General features: G+C 44.4%; 1 protein-coding gene across 1 annotated transcript; it reads right to left on the reverse strand.

Annotated features, from left to right (window-relative positions):
* Positions 1 to 2,752: 2,752 nt before the first annotated feature.
* On the reverse strand, positions 2,753 to 5,526 carry fzd8a (frizzled class receptor 8a). The gene has a single exon (XM_051410919.1). The coding sequence runs from the start codon at positions 5,092 to 5,094 to the stop codon at positions 3,349 to 3,351; it is 1,746 nt and encodes a 581-aa protein (XP_051266879.1). The 5' UTR covers positions 5,095 to 5,526; the 3' UTR covers positions 2,753 to 3,348.
* Positions 5,527 to 18,031: the final 12,505 nt, after the last annotated feature.

Raw genomic sequence — 18,031 nt, forward strand, 5'->3', positions numbered from 1 at the left:
CAATCAGAGTAGCTGCACGGACGATCATCCCCTGGATTTATTTCTTCGTCTTCTATTTCTTATTTCTTCTTCTTCTTCTTCTTCTTCTTCTTCATCACCTTGGTTAAACCTCTGCACCAATGCAGCCCGGTGATACCACCTAAAACCGTTTGCATGTTTGTTATAGGCCACAAGTGGAAGTCGAGAACAAGCCCCGACAAAATCATATAAGTGGCATGTCCATAAAATACGTCCTAATAAAAATAAACCATAAACTGAGGCTATTAGCGGTTAATACCAGCCATTCTGAGAGCCCCACCCTGTCTGTGTGAAGCTTCTCTTAATGACACTCTCATACTTTCTCCTGCAAACTGCACTGAACTGCGTTGGTGAGCTCTGTGGAGGAAACAGGGTGTTTACCTGTTAATTACAATGTGTGCATAACGGCCAAGCCAGGACAGGCTTTAAGTGCCTGGACAGTTGGTTTGTGGAGCCAGGGTGCTGGGTGTAGGAGGGCAGACGGGTCAGGGTGGTGTCTTCATTGTGTGTGTGTGTTTAGCAGTGTCAATTTTAAGTAGGTCTTAGGAATGGTCCTAAACTTTGACTTGTATGTCATGAAATCCTCATTTAGGACTCAAGTAGGACTTTCAGTAAAGAAGTTAAAGCTACTTTTAGTGAAGTTTAGGTGTGATTGTTCAGTCCCAACTGCAGCGACAGGACTACAGTTATGTCTACCCAGAATCTCCTTCTTTAATCGGCCAGTATCTTAGATCCTATATTTCCCCTGCTGTTATGTTGACAATATAAGTGTATGTTTCTTCTTACTGGACAGATAGCTGAAACAGGTTATCAAAATAGCTGTTCATTATTTTTCTAACATTTGGCTAATCAATTAATCCACTGATTGGTTCCCAACCTTTTTCCTTAAGGGACTCCTGTCTATCATTGAGTAAACTGACAACCCTAGCCCAAGTGACATATTTTATGGATTTTAACAGTACAGAGCAACTGATAAACTGTACAATGAACCCAATAACTGCAGGAAGTTTGTGTAAAACCAGCAGTTTGCATGAATTTTGAGAAGATTCTGATCGTTTGGGGAACTTTTTTTTACTATCTAAACAATTTCATTTAGTTTTCTTCACAGAATTAGGCCTACACAGGTCTACATATTTTCATGTTGTCTTACACACCCCGTCAGCATCCTCATGGCAGCATCATAAATCTTTTCATGTTATATTTAAGTATGTAAGTACTTGGGAAAGACCATGTACATGTAAGACCATGGAAAGGTTTATGTTTGTCCTGTATAGTTGATTCTAAAATTTAAGAGCAGAATATCATCAGTCTAAAAATCTGGACACCCTGGTGCTCTGAACTCTAGTGTAACATGGAGGTGTGCAGTGCTGCTTCTACCACTAGGTGGGGCTGCACATTAACGTCCCTGCTCAGGGGCTGGCAGAGGGATCTGGAGCTGCAAACTGACTGAGGTTTTTGAGGTAAACACCAGAAAAACAAACTGCAAGAGTATAAGCAACTGCGACTATTTGATTGAAATAAAACAGCAAATGATGGAGGGCATGAAGATCTTGACCAGACAAAGAGCAGAGCAGTGTTTATAATGTTTATGAAGCAAACTTGCAACTTAGCAGTAACTTCATTAAAACCCACCAAACTTGATCTTTAGTAACTTTACACAAACACTAAAACTCCTAGGAGCTGTTTAGGAGCTAGGTGGAAGCAACATGCCTAAGAAGCCACTCTTTTGATCTGAAGAAAAGCACTTTTTTTGTTATGACTTCCATCTTCATTGCCTGGTGTCTTCGCTGACAGCACGGATGCAAGATTTATGTGGCTGATTTACACTCCCAACAGATGCATGGCTGCACTATACTGAAAAGAAGCTTTTTGGGGTTTACATCTACAGTGTGAGTGTAAAGGAGTAAAGCAGGAACAAAGCAGTCACTACAAAGCCCACTGTCACCATTGACTAGTAAATCAAAGGCATTTCTACGCTGGTGTTACAGTGTATCATCTTATGCCAGCGCATTGGGTTAATTGGGACCAAACCAGATACATTTGTAGCAAAAAATGCCTCGATTAGGGGGCCCTAAGATGTGAGATCATGTGAACAGACCACCTGTGGGGCTTTCATTGCTATTTCAATATCATTCATGTCAAGGCCCCTGCACTCGCTGACACAGCTTGAGCCGAGGGGAGAAGATGTTTCAATTCAGGCCCAGCGAAAAAAACCAAACACAAGACGCAGGGGCTCTGGCAGGTTTCAGCTCTGACAAACCCAGAAAAGCGAAGGGGTTTCCAAAACGCTCTTTCAATTGTGGGACGTCCATCAAAGCATCCAAATGGGGACGTTTAGGGGGAACCTTGGCACATCAGACAGACACTCCTAATACACACCACCTTTATTCTAGGCTGTTAAAAAAAGAAAGATCAAAGTTTCTGCAGATGAAAAGGGCCTGTTCCCTGCATTTATACCCCCCATTCACCCACTCCCTCTTTTACTAAATTAAGAAAGCGGGCTTCGGCAGGCATGTGAAGAGGACTTTTAACAATTATGGAGATGCTCCAACTCAACCCCTGCCTCTAATTACCGGTCTCTGATGGTTAAAAGGGCCTTCCTTTTTAGCCGGGGCTCTCATAAGCTGCTATTGCTGCTCCCATCCTCAACACGGTGACCACAAGGAGCCACAAAAATATGCCACAAAACAGCACGGCCTCCTTGTTGCGTGGGGGAAGCAAAGTTACATAGACGTTTGAGATTTATCAAATGTTTTATTGTCAAAATAAAGGTCATATTTAGCTTTCTCACAAAAAGAGACATCTACACTTTGTACAAATTTACAATAGCTTATAAAGTTTTCTTTTATACACAAATGTACACATTTTTACATAACTTTTATATAAATACATTTGAAATTACAAAATGAATGACCCGTAAAATACTTGGGCACTATTAAGGCTTAATTTAAACCATCTTTGATGTGATTGAATGATACAATGTTATCTGGCACTATGTAGATAAAATGGCAATAGAAAACCCCAAATGCTCTTTGTGTGAAGCTAGTTAGGAACAAAAGTGTCTCTCTGCCTACAACAAGTAATGCCCAGTTTGCGTTAACAGCCTCAGTCTGTACCTCTAATACATATAAACAGGGAGGAATTAAACCTGTGTGAATGCCAGGTACATTGTTTCAGCCAGCTCTCCCCACAGAGGTGTGTGTGGATGTTCATTACTATGCAAATTGCTTAAGACAGGGAGTGATGGGTTATCTCCCAAACAATTAGCAGTCCACATAAGCTGCTTTTTCTCCCCAACCCTCCCCACCCCCCCTCCCCTCCAAAACAAAATCAAACCTGGGACAATGGCATCTGCTTGGGGCAAGACACGGAGCTGGCTGTGCCCGACCTCCACGTCAGTCCGGTGCTCACGTCGCTGTACATGGAGCCGCTGGTGCCTTTACTGCCCCAGCAGCACCTAGTGCAGAAAGTCCTCCACGAGTCTAAAGTTTTACCAGACCAGATCCACACTCCGGACGTGATGCCCACCAGAAGGCACATAAAGTACTTTAACATAAAAACTGCATAGTCCGGACTCCTGCGGTCCCTCTCTAATAAACAGTTGGAGCAGTTGTGCGTGATCTCCCAGCTCTGCCTGTTGTGCTGCTCGTAAAAGTAACATGCGACTATGATGGTGGCTGGCACCGTGTAGAGCACCGTGAAGATGCCTATTCTAATCATCAGCTTCTCCAGCTTGTCCGTCTTAGTGCCCCCCTGTTTGATGACGCTGCGGATCCGGAACAGGGACACAAATCCGGCCAGGAGGAACATAGTGCCAATGAATAAATAAATCACCAAAGGGGCCAGAACGAAGCCCCGCAGGTTGTCCAGGTTCTGGTTCCCCACGTAGCAGATGCCCGCCACCGAGTCCCCGTCCACGGAGCTCAGCGCCAGCACCGTGATGGACTTCATGCTGGGGATGAGCCAGGCGGCCAGGTGGAAGTACTGGGAGTAACTGGCGATCGCCTCGTTGCCCCACTTCATGCCGGCTGCGAGGAACCAGGTCAGAGACAGGATGACCCACCAGATGGAGCTGGCCATGCCAAAAAAGTAAATAAGGAGGAAGACCACGGTGCAGAGCGCGGGGCCGGTGGTCTCGTAGTGGATGTGCTCCACATCGAACTCCCGGTTGCACGCCACTTTCTCGTGTCCGGCGATCAGTCTGACAATGTAACCGATGGACACGAACATGTAGCACGCTGAGAGGAAGATGATGGGTCTCTCCGGGTACTTGAACCGCTCCATGTCGATGAGGAAAGTGGCGACTGTGGCAAAAGTTGACACGAAGCACAGCACGGACCAAAGTCCTATCCAAAAGGCGGTGAATGCCCTCTCGTCGTGCGTAAAATAGGGGTTGTGGCACGGCATGGCGCAGTTGGTGATCTGTCCCGTTTTGACACGGTTGTAGAGCGGGTGGCGGTCCGTGTTCACCGGCACCATGGGCTCCAAACACTTGCACCCCGGCTCACACGGCGCTGCGGGCGGCTTGTACTTCCCAGGCGTCCCGGGCCGGTTCGGCTTATTCTTAGGTGGATTGTAACCCTTACCGGGGTGGTTGGTGGGTTTGGAGAGGACAGGGGACACTGTGGTGGAGTCGGTTCTGTTGTAGTCCATGCACAGAGTGTCCGGGTTGCCCTGCACCGGCAGCAGGTCGCACTTCATCCTGTCCGGCCAGGGGAAGCCGTACTGCCTCATGAGAGGCGCACAGCCGGCCCGGGCTCTCTCGCACACGCTCCGGCACGGCGGGAGAGGTTTCTTATAGTCCTCCAGGCAGATTGGGGTGTACATGCTGCACAAGAAGAACTTCAAGTCCGGCGAACACTGAATCTCAACCAGAGGCCAGAACTGGTGCACCTCCAGTCCTGCCTCGTCCTGCGTGTCGTGATTAAATTGGTTAGGCATGTAGGTGTAGTTGTAGCCGATCCCCTTGCACAGGGGCACGGCTATCTCCTGGCAGGTGATCTCCTTGGCCGTGGTGCAGCTGGATCGGGGCAGGAGAGCCAGTGAGAGGAGCAGGTAAATCCCAAACAGGTCCATCCCTCCGGCGCGTCGTGTCCCCCCTCTTCTGCTCTGGTACCAACAGCAGTAAATCCTCTCTGCTTTCGCCTCTGGTCCGGTTAGATGTTGCGCAGCGAGCCCATCTCGCTTCTCTCAGGATCTTGCACGGAGTTGCAAGCAATGTGCAAGCCGTGTTTACTTTCAGCTGAGGAGGAGGAGAAGGAGGAGGAGAGAAAACAGCCTTCAGGGCGGCGAGCAACAGTCAAGATGGCTGAGAGGAGAATCCACCTTGTTCTGGAGACTGCTGTCAGTATCCTTAGATAGTCTGTTGTTAGAAAACCCCCCAAGCGCTGCTGTCCGATCGCTACAGCGGGACCAATGTGGGCCTTCTTTCTTTCTTCAAAACACAGCGACTACATTCAGTCGGCTCGTCCCACCTTAGTCCCGGTTCCCATACAAATCAACGGCTTGGAGACGAAGCGGTGCCAATATATACCGAAGCCTGGCAGGCTACACCCCCGGAGCCGCTCCTCCAATCACAGAGTGGCAGGGGCGGTGCCTTCCAGCAATCAATCACGTTTTTTACCTAAAGATGTTTTGTTATATAGCTTGTGATCGCACTAGTTTTGCCAGTGTCTGTGGCACCGGGATACAGGATGGAGCATCACTGCAGCTCCAGCCCGTGAATCAAACAACCGCACATTACACATTACAAATAACTACTTCTCTCCATTTGTTTAAGCTCAGAGCCATGACTAGTCTGAAATAAACTATAATAACCCTGTAATGAATCCCCCCTCAAACCTATTTCACATAGCAAAACTATCATTTGAAACATTATATAATAATCATCATAATAACATAATTCTAAAGACGGTATGGAGTTCAGCAGGCGCTCTGGTAGCAGCAGAATAACAACCTGCTTTTTTCTCTCGCTCAGTGACTGAACTTTCTGTTCACAGTCTTGTAACTTCCTTTAACACACCATCTTTGATAGTGTCACAACAATGGTAACATGCACACCAGGCAGAGCGAGGATGCGTCTAGCTCCAGATGATTGTTTCTGTGTGTATGTGTGAGAGAGAGGCCAGTTTGGTAAATTGGCTAATTTGCGCATGATAAGACTACCCAGGGAGCTGTCTGTCCTTGTGAAAAGCTGTTTTATTTTTTAAATGAGGTGCTAATGTTTCGTTTAACGCTTGCATAGAGCTCCGCGGGAGGCGTAATTGCGCGAGGCAAAGACCAAGCAGCAGCTCATAGAGACAGAGCACTCATATCAGTGTTAACATGCCTACAGAGTGTCTGTGGATACAGTCACATTATTGTTATAAATGGTATTTTCTGTGCCTGATATTGTCCTGTAACGTCTGTATAGAGACTGGTTGTACTGTGTGCCTTTATGAACCTTATGGCATTCTTATCTCATGTGCTGTAGCTATAATACTGGTGACATTGTTAAAATGGCTGTGTGGTACTTGGCAGTAAGTTTATACACACATGATCATATTTTAGGGATCTATGTATACTTTTGCAGTGGTGGAAAGTAACTAAGTATATACTAAAGTACTGTACTGTAAGTGCAATTGTGAGGCATGTGTACTTGAATTTCTCCTTTCTGTGCTGTGTGTTTGTATTTATATAATAACTATTGTTACTTTATTGATTTTTCTACATACACTAAAATATGATGAGCTTATAAAATATGATACTTTCCCAAAAGTGTATAAGGTAGTTCAACTTAAATTCACCTCCACTCGCTACAAAATTAAAATACTTACATATTCATTCACCAGTAATGGAAATCTAATTATAAAATGTACATTAAAATATAACTCAGGGGCCATTCTGCTGCATAATGAGCACTTCTACTGTTAATACTTTAATGCCTCTGATACGTACTTCCTTTAAGTACAATTTTACACGCAAGAGTTCTCATTATAGGGTATTTTATACTACTTTTACTTAACCTGAATACTCAGATCTAGATATTTATCTAGTGTCCCAATACTAAAGTGCTTTTGTTCATGAGCAGAACCTATAACTGTTGAAGTTTGGCTAAAATCTCTAAATATTGTACATAAAATAATAATGAATTCTCATTATTTTACCTCAGAGGGTGAACTTAGTACTAACACTTCTCACTGATAAACTGCACATAATAATCTTTGTCTTTTTCTTTGTTTTTACAAACCTTAAAACACGCAATAAACGGTTATAAATGGTTCTGAGTATCATTATTATCATGCTCAATGATGCAAAATCACACAGCTTCTGGTAAATCAAGGCAAGAGAAGCCAACCATGTGATCAGCACATCTGTTCGAAACTCGATATTCATTTCAGCAACAAGAGCGGTGTGTTTTTTGAATAGACATTTTGTCCTCCAACTGTGCACAAGCTTGCACGTGCACTCCACACACACACACACACACACACACACACACACACACACACACACACACACACACACACACACACACAGTTCCTGCAGAGTTTGGGGCGTTACGATGCCAATGTGTGGTCTTACAGTGCAAGAAGTGTGTTAAAAAAAGCATCTTCCTCCCAGCTTCCCACCCATGCATAATGCAACATTGTGTGCAGGGGCCGGGGTGTGGTGGTGCTGGAGTTTAAGTTTAGTTGTATTATGTTTGGAGCGGAGCCAGGTCTTTATCATGTGAAGGAGCTTTTATATGGCCTCGACCCACTGAACGAATAAAATAACCCGGAGTGAGCAGAGCATTGGGAGAGCAGAGATTGATTAACTGACTCGCTGGTGTGAGATAACAAGGAAGGAGCTCTGTTAATGGCTGTTTGCTTTTGATTAGGAAACAAGAGTTCGGCTAGCCAGCGCCATGGAGTTATGTGAGTGTATTTGTGCCCACGGTGGAGGGTGTGATGTTTTCTCAATAATAAACCCCTGGTATTTGAGATGTGTTGAAAAGGACATGCAATAAAAAGGGAGTGAGGGTAAGGTGGTGGTCACAGTGTGGGAGAGTGATGGTGGGAGCAGAGGGAGGATAGACGAGGGCAAGAGAGGGCGTCGAGTCTGCTCTGTGCAGAGATAATGATTTACTCTGAGGAAATCTACTCATCTCCTGTTTGCGACGCAGGGCTGCACGCTGTGAGAAAATATCTCCCCACACTGAAGCCTTAAAGAAACACTCTGTGACCAATGAATAAAATCCAGAATCGTATCAAGATCCAAAGTTAATGTGTTCAATTTAAAGCCCCGTTCTTTCCGTCAGAATCAAGTGCTCCCCGCTGAAGAAAGGAAGCCCATCAAGTGTGACTGCCTGCCAGATCCTGGACTTACCTCTGAGATGGTGAGACGGAGATATGCTAATGCAACTTTATCTTGTAAAGGAAAGCTTCGAGGAGATTTAGCCAATCTGCTGGACACAATTCCAAGAGCCTCGGTGGCATTTAGCGGGCTCGCGCTAACCCGGGGCTGCTTGTTAAGACTTCATTAGCTGTGTTTGCTCAGGCCTCTTCTCTCCAAAGAGGTGGAGGAGGGCTCCCCAGGCTCCAGCCTTAGCCCCACTATAGACACTCCATATGGGGCTTGTTTGCTCACGGCTGGCCTGGTAATCACTTTCAGGTGGAGCTGGAGGAGACAGAGCAAGGCTGAGGGGATTTTGGGGAGAGCTTGAGAGTTGGAAACCTTCCTCCCAAAGCCCCGGCCCCAGCCCCCGTCGGCAACCTCCTCTTCCACTGGGGTACTCCTGAGGTGACAGAGCACGGAGCGTGTACCCTGTGAATTAGCTCACCTAGGGCCCATTACCTTAACAAACACAGCCAGCCCCTCCAATCAGCCTACTGCTGGGAGGACAGGCGGCCCCTGTAAATCCTTCCTTACAGCCACTGCCCCTCTCTGTGAGACCAGGAAAGACTTGTGTGTGTGTTTGCATGCAGAGTAAAATCTATGAACTGAGAGTCACTCTTGAAACAGCACAAGGTATCTTTTATGATAACAAGAGGTAGCTGCTCGAGAAAACTTAACTTGACTACCCAGAGTTCATAGGACTTGGGATCAGCAACCTGCACACATTGAACTCATGTTTACATACTTTACCAGTCTGTGATGCTTCGTACTAAAGGAGACATAAGAGATGCAAAAGTATCCAAGCCTGAAACTATCATTTATTTGTTTGGGCAAGTAGCAAAATAATCTTCCATATCTCATTTTAGTGGGACAGTTTTATATATTGCATCCCCTTGTTTTCAAAGGCTCAGTTCACCAAAATGACATAGTGAGGTACCGCTAGAGTTAATGAGAAAATGTCTTTTTTTGTGGATAGTTTTGGATTTATTTGCCCAGGATTTTAGATATCCATCTTTGAGATTTCTGCCTCCAAACCACAGACATTGAATCGAAACTACTTTCTACTGAAGATAGATAATAAACCATTGAAAAACCCGCCGGAATTTCAAACCCCAGCTGAAAAAGGCATTGTCACAAGGCAGAAAACGTGTTTTTCCTCAGCTCATGATAATGAGCTTTTTGGAGATGCCTAGGACAGTGACAGTACCACATAGAAAGATCATATATCCTTTATAGAGGGTCTAAGGGTTTCATTGAACTTTCTCCAATATGGATGAATGAACAAAGACGTTTTAAAACTATCTGCGAACCTAGACCCCACTAAATGTAAGTGAGGAAATATCATTTTTTTGTAATTTGAGTGAACCAACCCTTTAGTGCTGATAACACACAGCATTTTTCATGTTAATGCCAGGCTTAGTGCAACTTTAATCCTGTGAGAATATTTGGTTTATAACTGGACCCTATTTATTTCACATAAAGAGTGAAACAGAATATAAATTGCTAAACTGCAATGTAAATCTGTTACATAATGTCACAAACATCTGTTGCATGGTTCACACCTAAAGTCTTGAGAAAAGCAGATCCACTGTTCGCTTACACCACTAATTAAAAAACAACATTGCCTCCATGAGGAGAATCTGTACCATTCTCCTGCAGCCAAAGAACTGACTGTTGTTGGCTGCCATCCCTGAGCCAAGTGAGTGTGTGTGTGTGTGTGTGTGTGTAGGCATTATCGTGTGATTGTTTGGAGTTTTCAGCCATCCGATGCCACAAGAATCTGGCCAGCCAGCAGAGGTCTGCTTTTGGCTGCTATGACGCCTGCTACTTGACACTCTCGTCAGATTTATCTCCCCTCTTGTAAAACAGCATGCAACTTGTTCTCTCCGTCCAGAAAGGTAAGCGAGCCCAGGGAGATTTCTCCTACTCAGGAAACACACACACACTAGCCCATATAATAGCAGGAGCTGATTTTTTTAACCCCTGTGTGTAACCGGAGCCGAGGCCTGCGTGCCTGGAATGACACATGGACGGCACTTAAGCAGGTAGACTTGCCATCTGGTTCGAACACATGGGGTAAAACACTTTGTCTTTGGATCCTGACGGTGGTAAGTTCATTTTTGTGTTTTGCTGCCTGTCGTTGTTGTAGCACGCACCAGTGGGATACTGTGGAGGGGTCAGCCTGGTTGCCTCGGTGCTGATTCTGACCAGACTGCAGAGGGGTCACCGGTGTCACAAGGTGTCTGCGCTCATTTCCACAGGGAGGGAAGAGAAAGCAGAGTCCTACTAATTAACTCAGCTCATTACTATTCATGCAGTCTTTGAATACATCCTATTTCACCTCTACCTGTGCCCCTTTAACCTCATGTCTCTTCATGTCAACTGCTATGAGCTAAAAAACCCTTGTTTAGATCTTGCCTTGTCAGCTAGGACTCTTGAGATGTCTGGGATGTCAGTTCTATCATCTAGTAATACTGCCTCTTAAATACTGTGATGGAAGAATTGGTATGCAGCTTTCCTAGACTCATAATCTGCAGCTTTCACAGACATCTGACATTTTTTGTTGGGAGATTTTGTTCTAGTCTGGTGCGAGCTCTATTGTAATACTGAGTCGTGTTTCTATCTTTCATTCACATGGAGCTGGTGATGTATGAACAAAAACCACAACATACCAATAGTGTAGGTAATATACATGTGAAATGTCCCAAACCTTTGGTTGAAAGGGGAATTGAGGTACTTTTCATTGGGTTTGCTACTCATAACTATAGCCATTCTTTTTCTGCTACTAGTCCTGTTGTATGATCACACATACCAATCTGTTGTGTGCAGACGAACAGGAAGCCAGTGTGGTTACTCTGGAAGTAGATCCCTGTGTAATTAGCTACAATAGCTAATCTTGTGATGCAGACAACAGGTGCTGGTTACACAAGATTTATGTAAGACTAGTTTATAGACAGCCTTAGTTTTGGTCTTATATAAGTCTAATTTGAGTTAGACTGAGTGGTGTTTTCATTGGAACTGCTAACAATATTGTAGCGTTAACAATGAGGTGGTTGTTTTTTAAAGACAGTAGTAGAAATCACTCATAATGTTCCACATGGTACTAATTTTCATTGTCAAATAGTTTTGGAAAACAAGCTTATTTTGTGAGTCAGATGAGAAAATTGATACCACTTTAATGTCTGCCCATTAAATTTAGAGCAATAGCCAGCTGGCAGTTAGCTTAGCTTAGCATATGGTCTGGAAACAGGGGCAAACAGCTAGCCCGGCTCTGTTTTAGTTTTACAGGACACATAATGGATCTCTTAAATCATAAATTGTCTGTTTTACACTTTTTGTACGGATTAAACAACTGAAAAATAATGTGTGCCCGGGAAAACCTGCAGATTGTTTTACCTGACCAAAGCCAGGCTGTAGCTTCATATGTAACACAAAGATATGAGAGTAGTATTGATCATCTTGTCTAACATTTGCACACACAAAAGCAGAAAAGTGTGTTTCCTAAAATGTCAAACTATTCCTTTCAATTGTCCAGAATTAATGACAAATTAATCCTAAACGGTCTAAGATCCGCATTAATGAGACATCTTTGTGTAACAGATAAATGTAGAAGTCTATCTGTGATAGAGATCTCTGTAACAGCAGCCCTAGAACATGTCCCCAGAGAGTCTAGAAATGTCAATTGAAGCATGTACGGTATATCATTCCTATTCTACTTCCTCACTTATCCTCTCTTTAGCGCCATCTCCCTCTCTACCTCCCTCCCTCTCTGTGTGTGGCGTACCGTGAAACAGATGGCGAGGGCAAGGATGACCGCCAGACAGAAGGAGGGAGAGAGCGAGAGAGCGAGAGGCAGAAAAACGACAAGGTAGGGAAGTGGGAAACCATATCCAGAGGGTGAGAGACACAGAAGCAGAGAGGTAGCAGATGTGTAAAACACAAAACGACCTTGTGGAGTTCGCGTCTCGTTCTTGGCGGGCTCCGATCAAACCCCCGATCGCTCTCACTGTGCACATCAGAGGCTGAGCAACGTCCCTAGTGAGCTACCCTGGGCATCCTTTAATGCTCATTAGCAGTCCGATTAAGACATGTTTATTTATGTAAACACAGGCATTATTTACTGTATTAATCTAGCCTTCACACTGGGTTTACATAGAGAGCAGCTCTAGACATACAGAACGCTATTTGAAGCTCTTTGGCAAACAACTGTGACGAGCTAAGGAGACTCTTGGGTGGGTGGTGTTTGTGTAAATGTTTGTGTGTGAGGGAAAACTCAGGCACCCCAAGGCCAGATAGTGGGACACTGATGACATTATCTACCCCCCTTCCAGCTCCCCCTCCCCCTTGCCTGGGGTCAAACATTTCTTCTAGACTTTTACTTGTGTGTGCCCTGTGAAAAATGTAGCAAACATGTGAAGGGAAATATAATAAAGGTGGACTATAGGGCTTGGTGGGGAAATTAGATTTCTCTAAAGGGCTTTAACTGAATATAGATCCCCTCATCCTCAAACAAAATCTTAGTGAGTAGTTAACTTTTTTCTGTAGTTTTTGTTAGAATATTTAGTTTTGGCCAAACCAATGAGGACTGGGTCATTTTCAGTGGACATGGAAGCTGCAGAAGTTAAGAAGGAACGGTTTTTCAGAGTAATTTAACTGTGTCCATCTCATCCCCTGTTGTCACCACTTTTATGCTGCTATAATGTTATGAATGTAGTTAGACAGCTAGCTAGCTATATGGATGATGATGTCCCATTCTCACTTAGTGAGACCTCACTGTTCGATTGTTTCTCTGACAGCAGGGAACAGCTGTCAGTGGGTACAACATGAACAACACATGACCAAATCAGAGATGCGGACAGTGATTCCAGTGGTCTGGACACAGGCTAAAAGAAGACAGTTTTAACTAAAGAGTCAAATAAAATACAGCTCTTTTACCACCACAGATGGTTGTTGTGTAATATAGAGTCATTTGTGATTTAAACATATCTGTATGAATCCTATAGTATAACCTTCGTCCTCTATGCCCTTCTCCGTCTGTAACTCAGTGGCCTTTTGATTACCTCTGACCACCAGGAATGCATCCACACAATTAATGTTGTGTTGTTTCTATCTGATTTAACACTTGTACCTTCCCATCTACTCCTAATCTAACTGTGCAGTGTGCAACAACACTGAGAGATAAAAGCTTACTCCTGACACTTTCTTCCACCTCTAACATTAAGGGGCCTCCACTCCAGCAAAAAGGTAATTGGATCAATTGAAATAATCTTGTTGCTGAAATGAGGTTAGCAGGCCTGACTGAGCTCCTTTGAGGGCACTTTGTTTTATTTTCAGTGATTGCATCAGGCAGGTAAGGCACGGCGCAATAATGCTTCGACTCTCCAGCTGGTGATGTTATCTCCCCTCATATAGACTGAGGACGTCTTTATCAACCAATGACACCATTAAGATCTACATCTCCAGACAATGCAAATGTGCTTAGTTGGCTGCTAAGCTAATTGTGCAATCAGAGAGGATAAACACGAGGGCTGTTACTGCATTCTTATTAAGCTTTTACAAATATTATAGTAATGCCTCACAGCTTGGATTGTGTGGCCTGCTGGTTTAGAAATGACAGATTGACACAACTTGATCATTACCTGTCATTTATTGCAGAGCCTTATATTTGACATTCAACCACTGCCAAAGTCAACATCGCCTGCTCTGATATTGTCATAGGAATATATGGAAAACGTCTGGTAAAACACTTCAGAGTGTGTTAAGGGGTAGATTCAGGCCACGCAGTCAACCTAGATGCAAAATTACAGCTGCATGGAAACTACTAGATTGCTTCTGTCAAAATATCAACAAATTGAGAAAGGAAAATGTGAGAAAGTAGAACTCTAGAGTACTTTTTAATGTGCCGTGAAAGACATATAAAGGTGAATGGAGCACCAGAGGTTGAGGAGAGGGGGCATTGAAGTGGAAGAGAGAGCCTCCCCTGAGCTCTGCTGTATGATGTCTGATTGACAGGCTACACGCTAAGCTCACCTGAGCCCCTGACCTCTCTTTTTACATCTCCCTGACGCTCTTCTCCCTCCTCCTCTTTTTTTTTCTATTTCTCTGAGAGGGTGGAAACTTGAGGAGGCCCACGTCCGGGGTGAAATGGCTTCAGGCTGCGACCTGCTCTAAGGGGGGTCACCGGGAAACAAAGGCCATTCAGGTAAACCTCTCTGAGCCAGCCTGAGACAGACAGGCTCCCAGCACAGATAACACTGAGGCTAATGTACTGGCATTTGCACAGTCAACGCCACCAGACTCCGTCGAGAGTGAGTGCTCAGGGTGGGTGAGGTGTGCATTTGTGTGTGGGTTATTTCAATCAGTGAAAGAAAAGGGAAAACAGACCGACAGGTGAGTAAACAATGCTCTGAAAGCCCCACTGAACATTCCTGAAATGACTACGCCAGTGTTGAAAATATTCCATACAAAAGTAGTAATCCTCTTTATGGAGGCTAATCTTGTGCAAATTCAGAACTTACAAACTGCATAAGAGGACTTGAAAAGCTCTCGCCACACTTGCTCACTCTAAACGGCATTTGTGGACCACACGACTCTTTGCGAGGAATCAATATGCTTTGTGTTTGATTAGTACCTCTTCAACAAAGTGCTGCAGACGGAATGTTGATGAGTGACTTAGACCTCCATGTTAATTGCTGCAGGAAAAATGTCAACCTTTATCATCCACCTAACTGGTCTCTTATTCAAAGACTGAATAGCTGCGGTAGATAGAACAGATAGTCATATTTACAGATGGCAACAGAGGTTGGCACAGTTAGGCCTGGTGTTTGCTGTCGGGTCAGCATGTTCACCCTGTGTTTGTGTGCTTTTTACTGGATATTCAGGTTTCCTCCCACCCCACATGAATGTCAGGAATTGGGAATACTGCTCCCAGTGCTTGATTCAAGGAAACAGAACTGGAGTCTGTCCATTCTTCTTAAGATGGGTCAAATGTACTGTATAAATTTCCCCGTGGAGACGAAAACTAAGAGTGGATTTGTCCAAAAAGTGAGAGATAGATTTTTTTAAGCATTTGGCAAGACTTTACAATGCAGCAGAAGCTTCAGCATTATCTGACTGGAAATGGAGCATCATGAATTTCTAAGCACAGATTACTGTGTGTCAGATTAGCTCTAGACACATTAGGTTATATTTCGCTAACAATCAATTGGCTGTTATTATACAAAGGGGAATTTTTACCTGCCTGTCAACAGCTGGCTGGCAAGGCTAGATAAATCTTAGGTCACAAAAACACAACTTTGGGGAAGGTTAGGGTTTGTTAAGATCAAAGCAATAGTTTGACATGATGAAAAATACACTTTTTTGCAAATAATTAGTTAAGATGACAGATAACCCTCTCTGTTTGTATGGCTTAGCTTAGCTTAGCTTAAGACTGGAAACTGGGGAAATGGCTAGCCAGGCTCTGTCCAAAGGTAACAGCTTGTTCCGAGGTAACAAGATATCTCGTTTGTTTAATCCTTACAAAAACCAAAGTGTAAAAAACACAAGCAGTGGTTTTATGAGGGATTATGTACCATAGTACTTCTTGGCATAGCACAGGGACTTCATGTTTTGTCAACACTGTTTTTACACAATTTCCTCAACTAACCCTTCCAAAAATGTCCAACTATTCCTTTGCATAAGGGCTGGGTAAGGCTTTAGTTATGGTTAACTGAATGCAAATGTATCCACCCACCTACTTCAACTTCCACTCCTTCACTTTTGATGTCAAAGTTTCCAGTCACATCTCATCCATATTTTCTTTATGCTGGGCAAACCCATTTCTCCCATCTCCCACCACACTCAGGTAGAAATTCCCAGAAGTTTCCCAGAGGTATGAACAGGATTGTAAATGTGGGTAAGGGTTATCTGTCTGTTTGTGTTAGCCATGTGATGGACTGGCAGCATGTCCACGATGTTTGCCCAATGAACAGAAAACTAGGAATGAACTGAAAACTGTAACCCCTCATAATCAAATGGGCAGCCTCAGTCTATCTTCCAATTCTGTCAGTATTACTAATCAGTGCCAACGGAAAAAACTGTGGAAAACTGAATGGTGACACTGTGTGTGCGCGTCAGAAGTGTATAAAATGTAAGGGGGACTGTAGAAAGGTCTCTTCCTTGTCTGTTGGCTCAGAGCAATAACACTCGGCTCCCACGTGGACGGGGCTCCAGAGTCCACTGTCCCATCTCAAAGGTTTTTTAAAGTGTCACTGTGGACCATTAGCATAGACCAGGCTGCTCACCCCGGGCTGCTTCCATATTTTAGCCTTCCCACAAAGCCACAGTGATGAAATGTTATCTGTAGCTAAACTGCAGGTTTGAATCTGTGTCTCTCCCTCTCCCTCTTCTCCCTGCCCCCCCGATCCATCTCTTCCGTCTCCCTCCTCCTCATTTCTCCGAGCAGGTTTCACTCTTGTGCCTGTCATTCTTCTGCCTTTTGTATCTGTGGGCCTTTTTGCTATTGAATGCTGCTTTCTCTTCCACCCCCACCCCTCTCCTCTCTTTCTCCCATCTCCTCCCCTGCTCTCCCTCACTCACTCATTCACTCTAGGGCCTAATTATGAGATAGCTTCGAATAAATACATGTATTTTTTCTCCTGCGCGGGGGGAAAAAACCTTGTGCTCCACTTTTTTTTGACAGTAGGTTGAATTCTAGACTCAAGGAGGTTTTATTCAGCGAGGTCCCTCTGCAGATCGGAGTGGTCGCTGGGACGGGAGATTTCCTGGATGCAGTAATTGTGTCTCATTAATTCTTACTGTAATGCTGGGTAGCTAAACAGGCTACGCAATTAGGGGGCTGAGCCCTGAATAGGCTGGCTAATCAGGGGACAAAAGCTGCAGCTCAGAGGCCATTAGGCCTGGAGGAAGTGCTTCCATTGTAAGGAGTGGTCTGTGATGCCTTCATCTTCCTCCAATCCGGGTGGGGAAGAAACCTTGAAATGGGAGGGGGGGGTTCATCCACTTCTAAACCTTAACTGCTCAATTCATAATAAGGTGCCTGGAATACTTTTAGCACAAACAAAGGTTGTATCCTGCTTGGGATTATACAAGATCAACAGTGGATTTCCTGACTGTAACTAAACAAAAGTTTTAAAATAATAATAATAATTCCACACCTTGTTGGGCCTTTTGGGCTGTTTATGGGCGTGTAAAAACTCAAAATCACCAGTTAGGCTCCAGATAAAGTGCTAAAATGTCTTTTTTTATGAGAATATCCTGACTGGCTGCTCTCAGAGACGTCAAGTGCACCCAGAGACACTCTCTCCCCCGCCGTCCCTCCTCCACCTCCACTTCCTCCTGTTCGGTATGTGCCCCGGCAGCCCACACGCTCCTCCAAACTGTCGACTCAGGAGTCTGCGAGACCTTTCTGCCATCTGGGAAGGGTGGAGGAAGGAAGAGAATAGAAGATCCTAACATTATCTATCCCCTTGCCTCTTTCCTTCTCCTCTCTCCCTCTCTCCCTCTCTCCCCTCTGCAAGCTTTATCTTTCATCCCTATTAATCACATCGTCAGGCAGCCTAGACGGAGAATAAATGAACTCTCCTGGTCATTAAAATTAAGCATTGAATTATTGACATGCAATTAGCCTGCCTTTTTTTTGTGGGGAGACACTGAA

This window comes from Dicentrarchus labrax, unplaced genomic scaffold, assembly GCF_905237075.1.
Source record: "Dicentrarchus labrax unplaced genomic scaffold, dlabrax2021, whole genome shotgun sequence".
Taxonomy (NCBI): domain Eukaryota; kingdom Metazoa; phylum Chordata; class Actinopteri; family Moronidae; genus Dicentrarchus; species Dicentrarchus labrax.

What these genes read in the sequence shown, in the direction of transcription:
- fzd8a (XM_051410919.1), bottom strand. Translation starts at nt 5,094, where the DNA reads ATGGACCTGTTTGGGATTTACCTGCTCCTCTCACTGGCTCTCCTGCCC.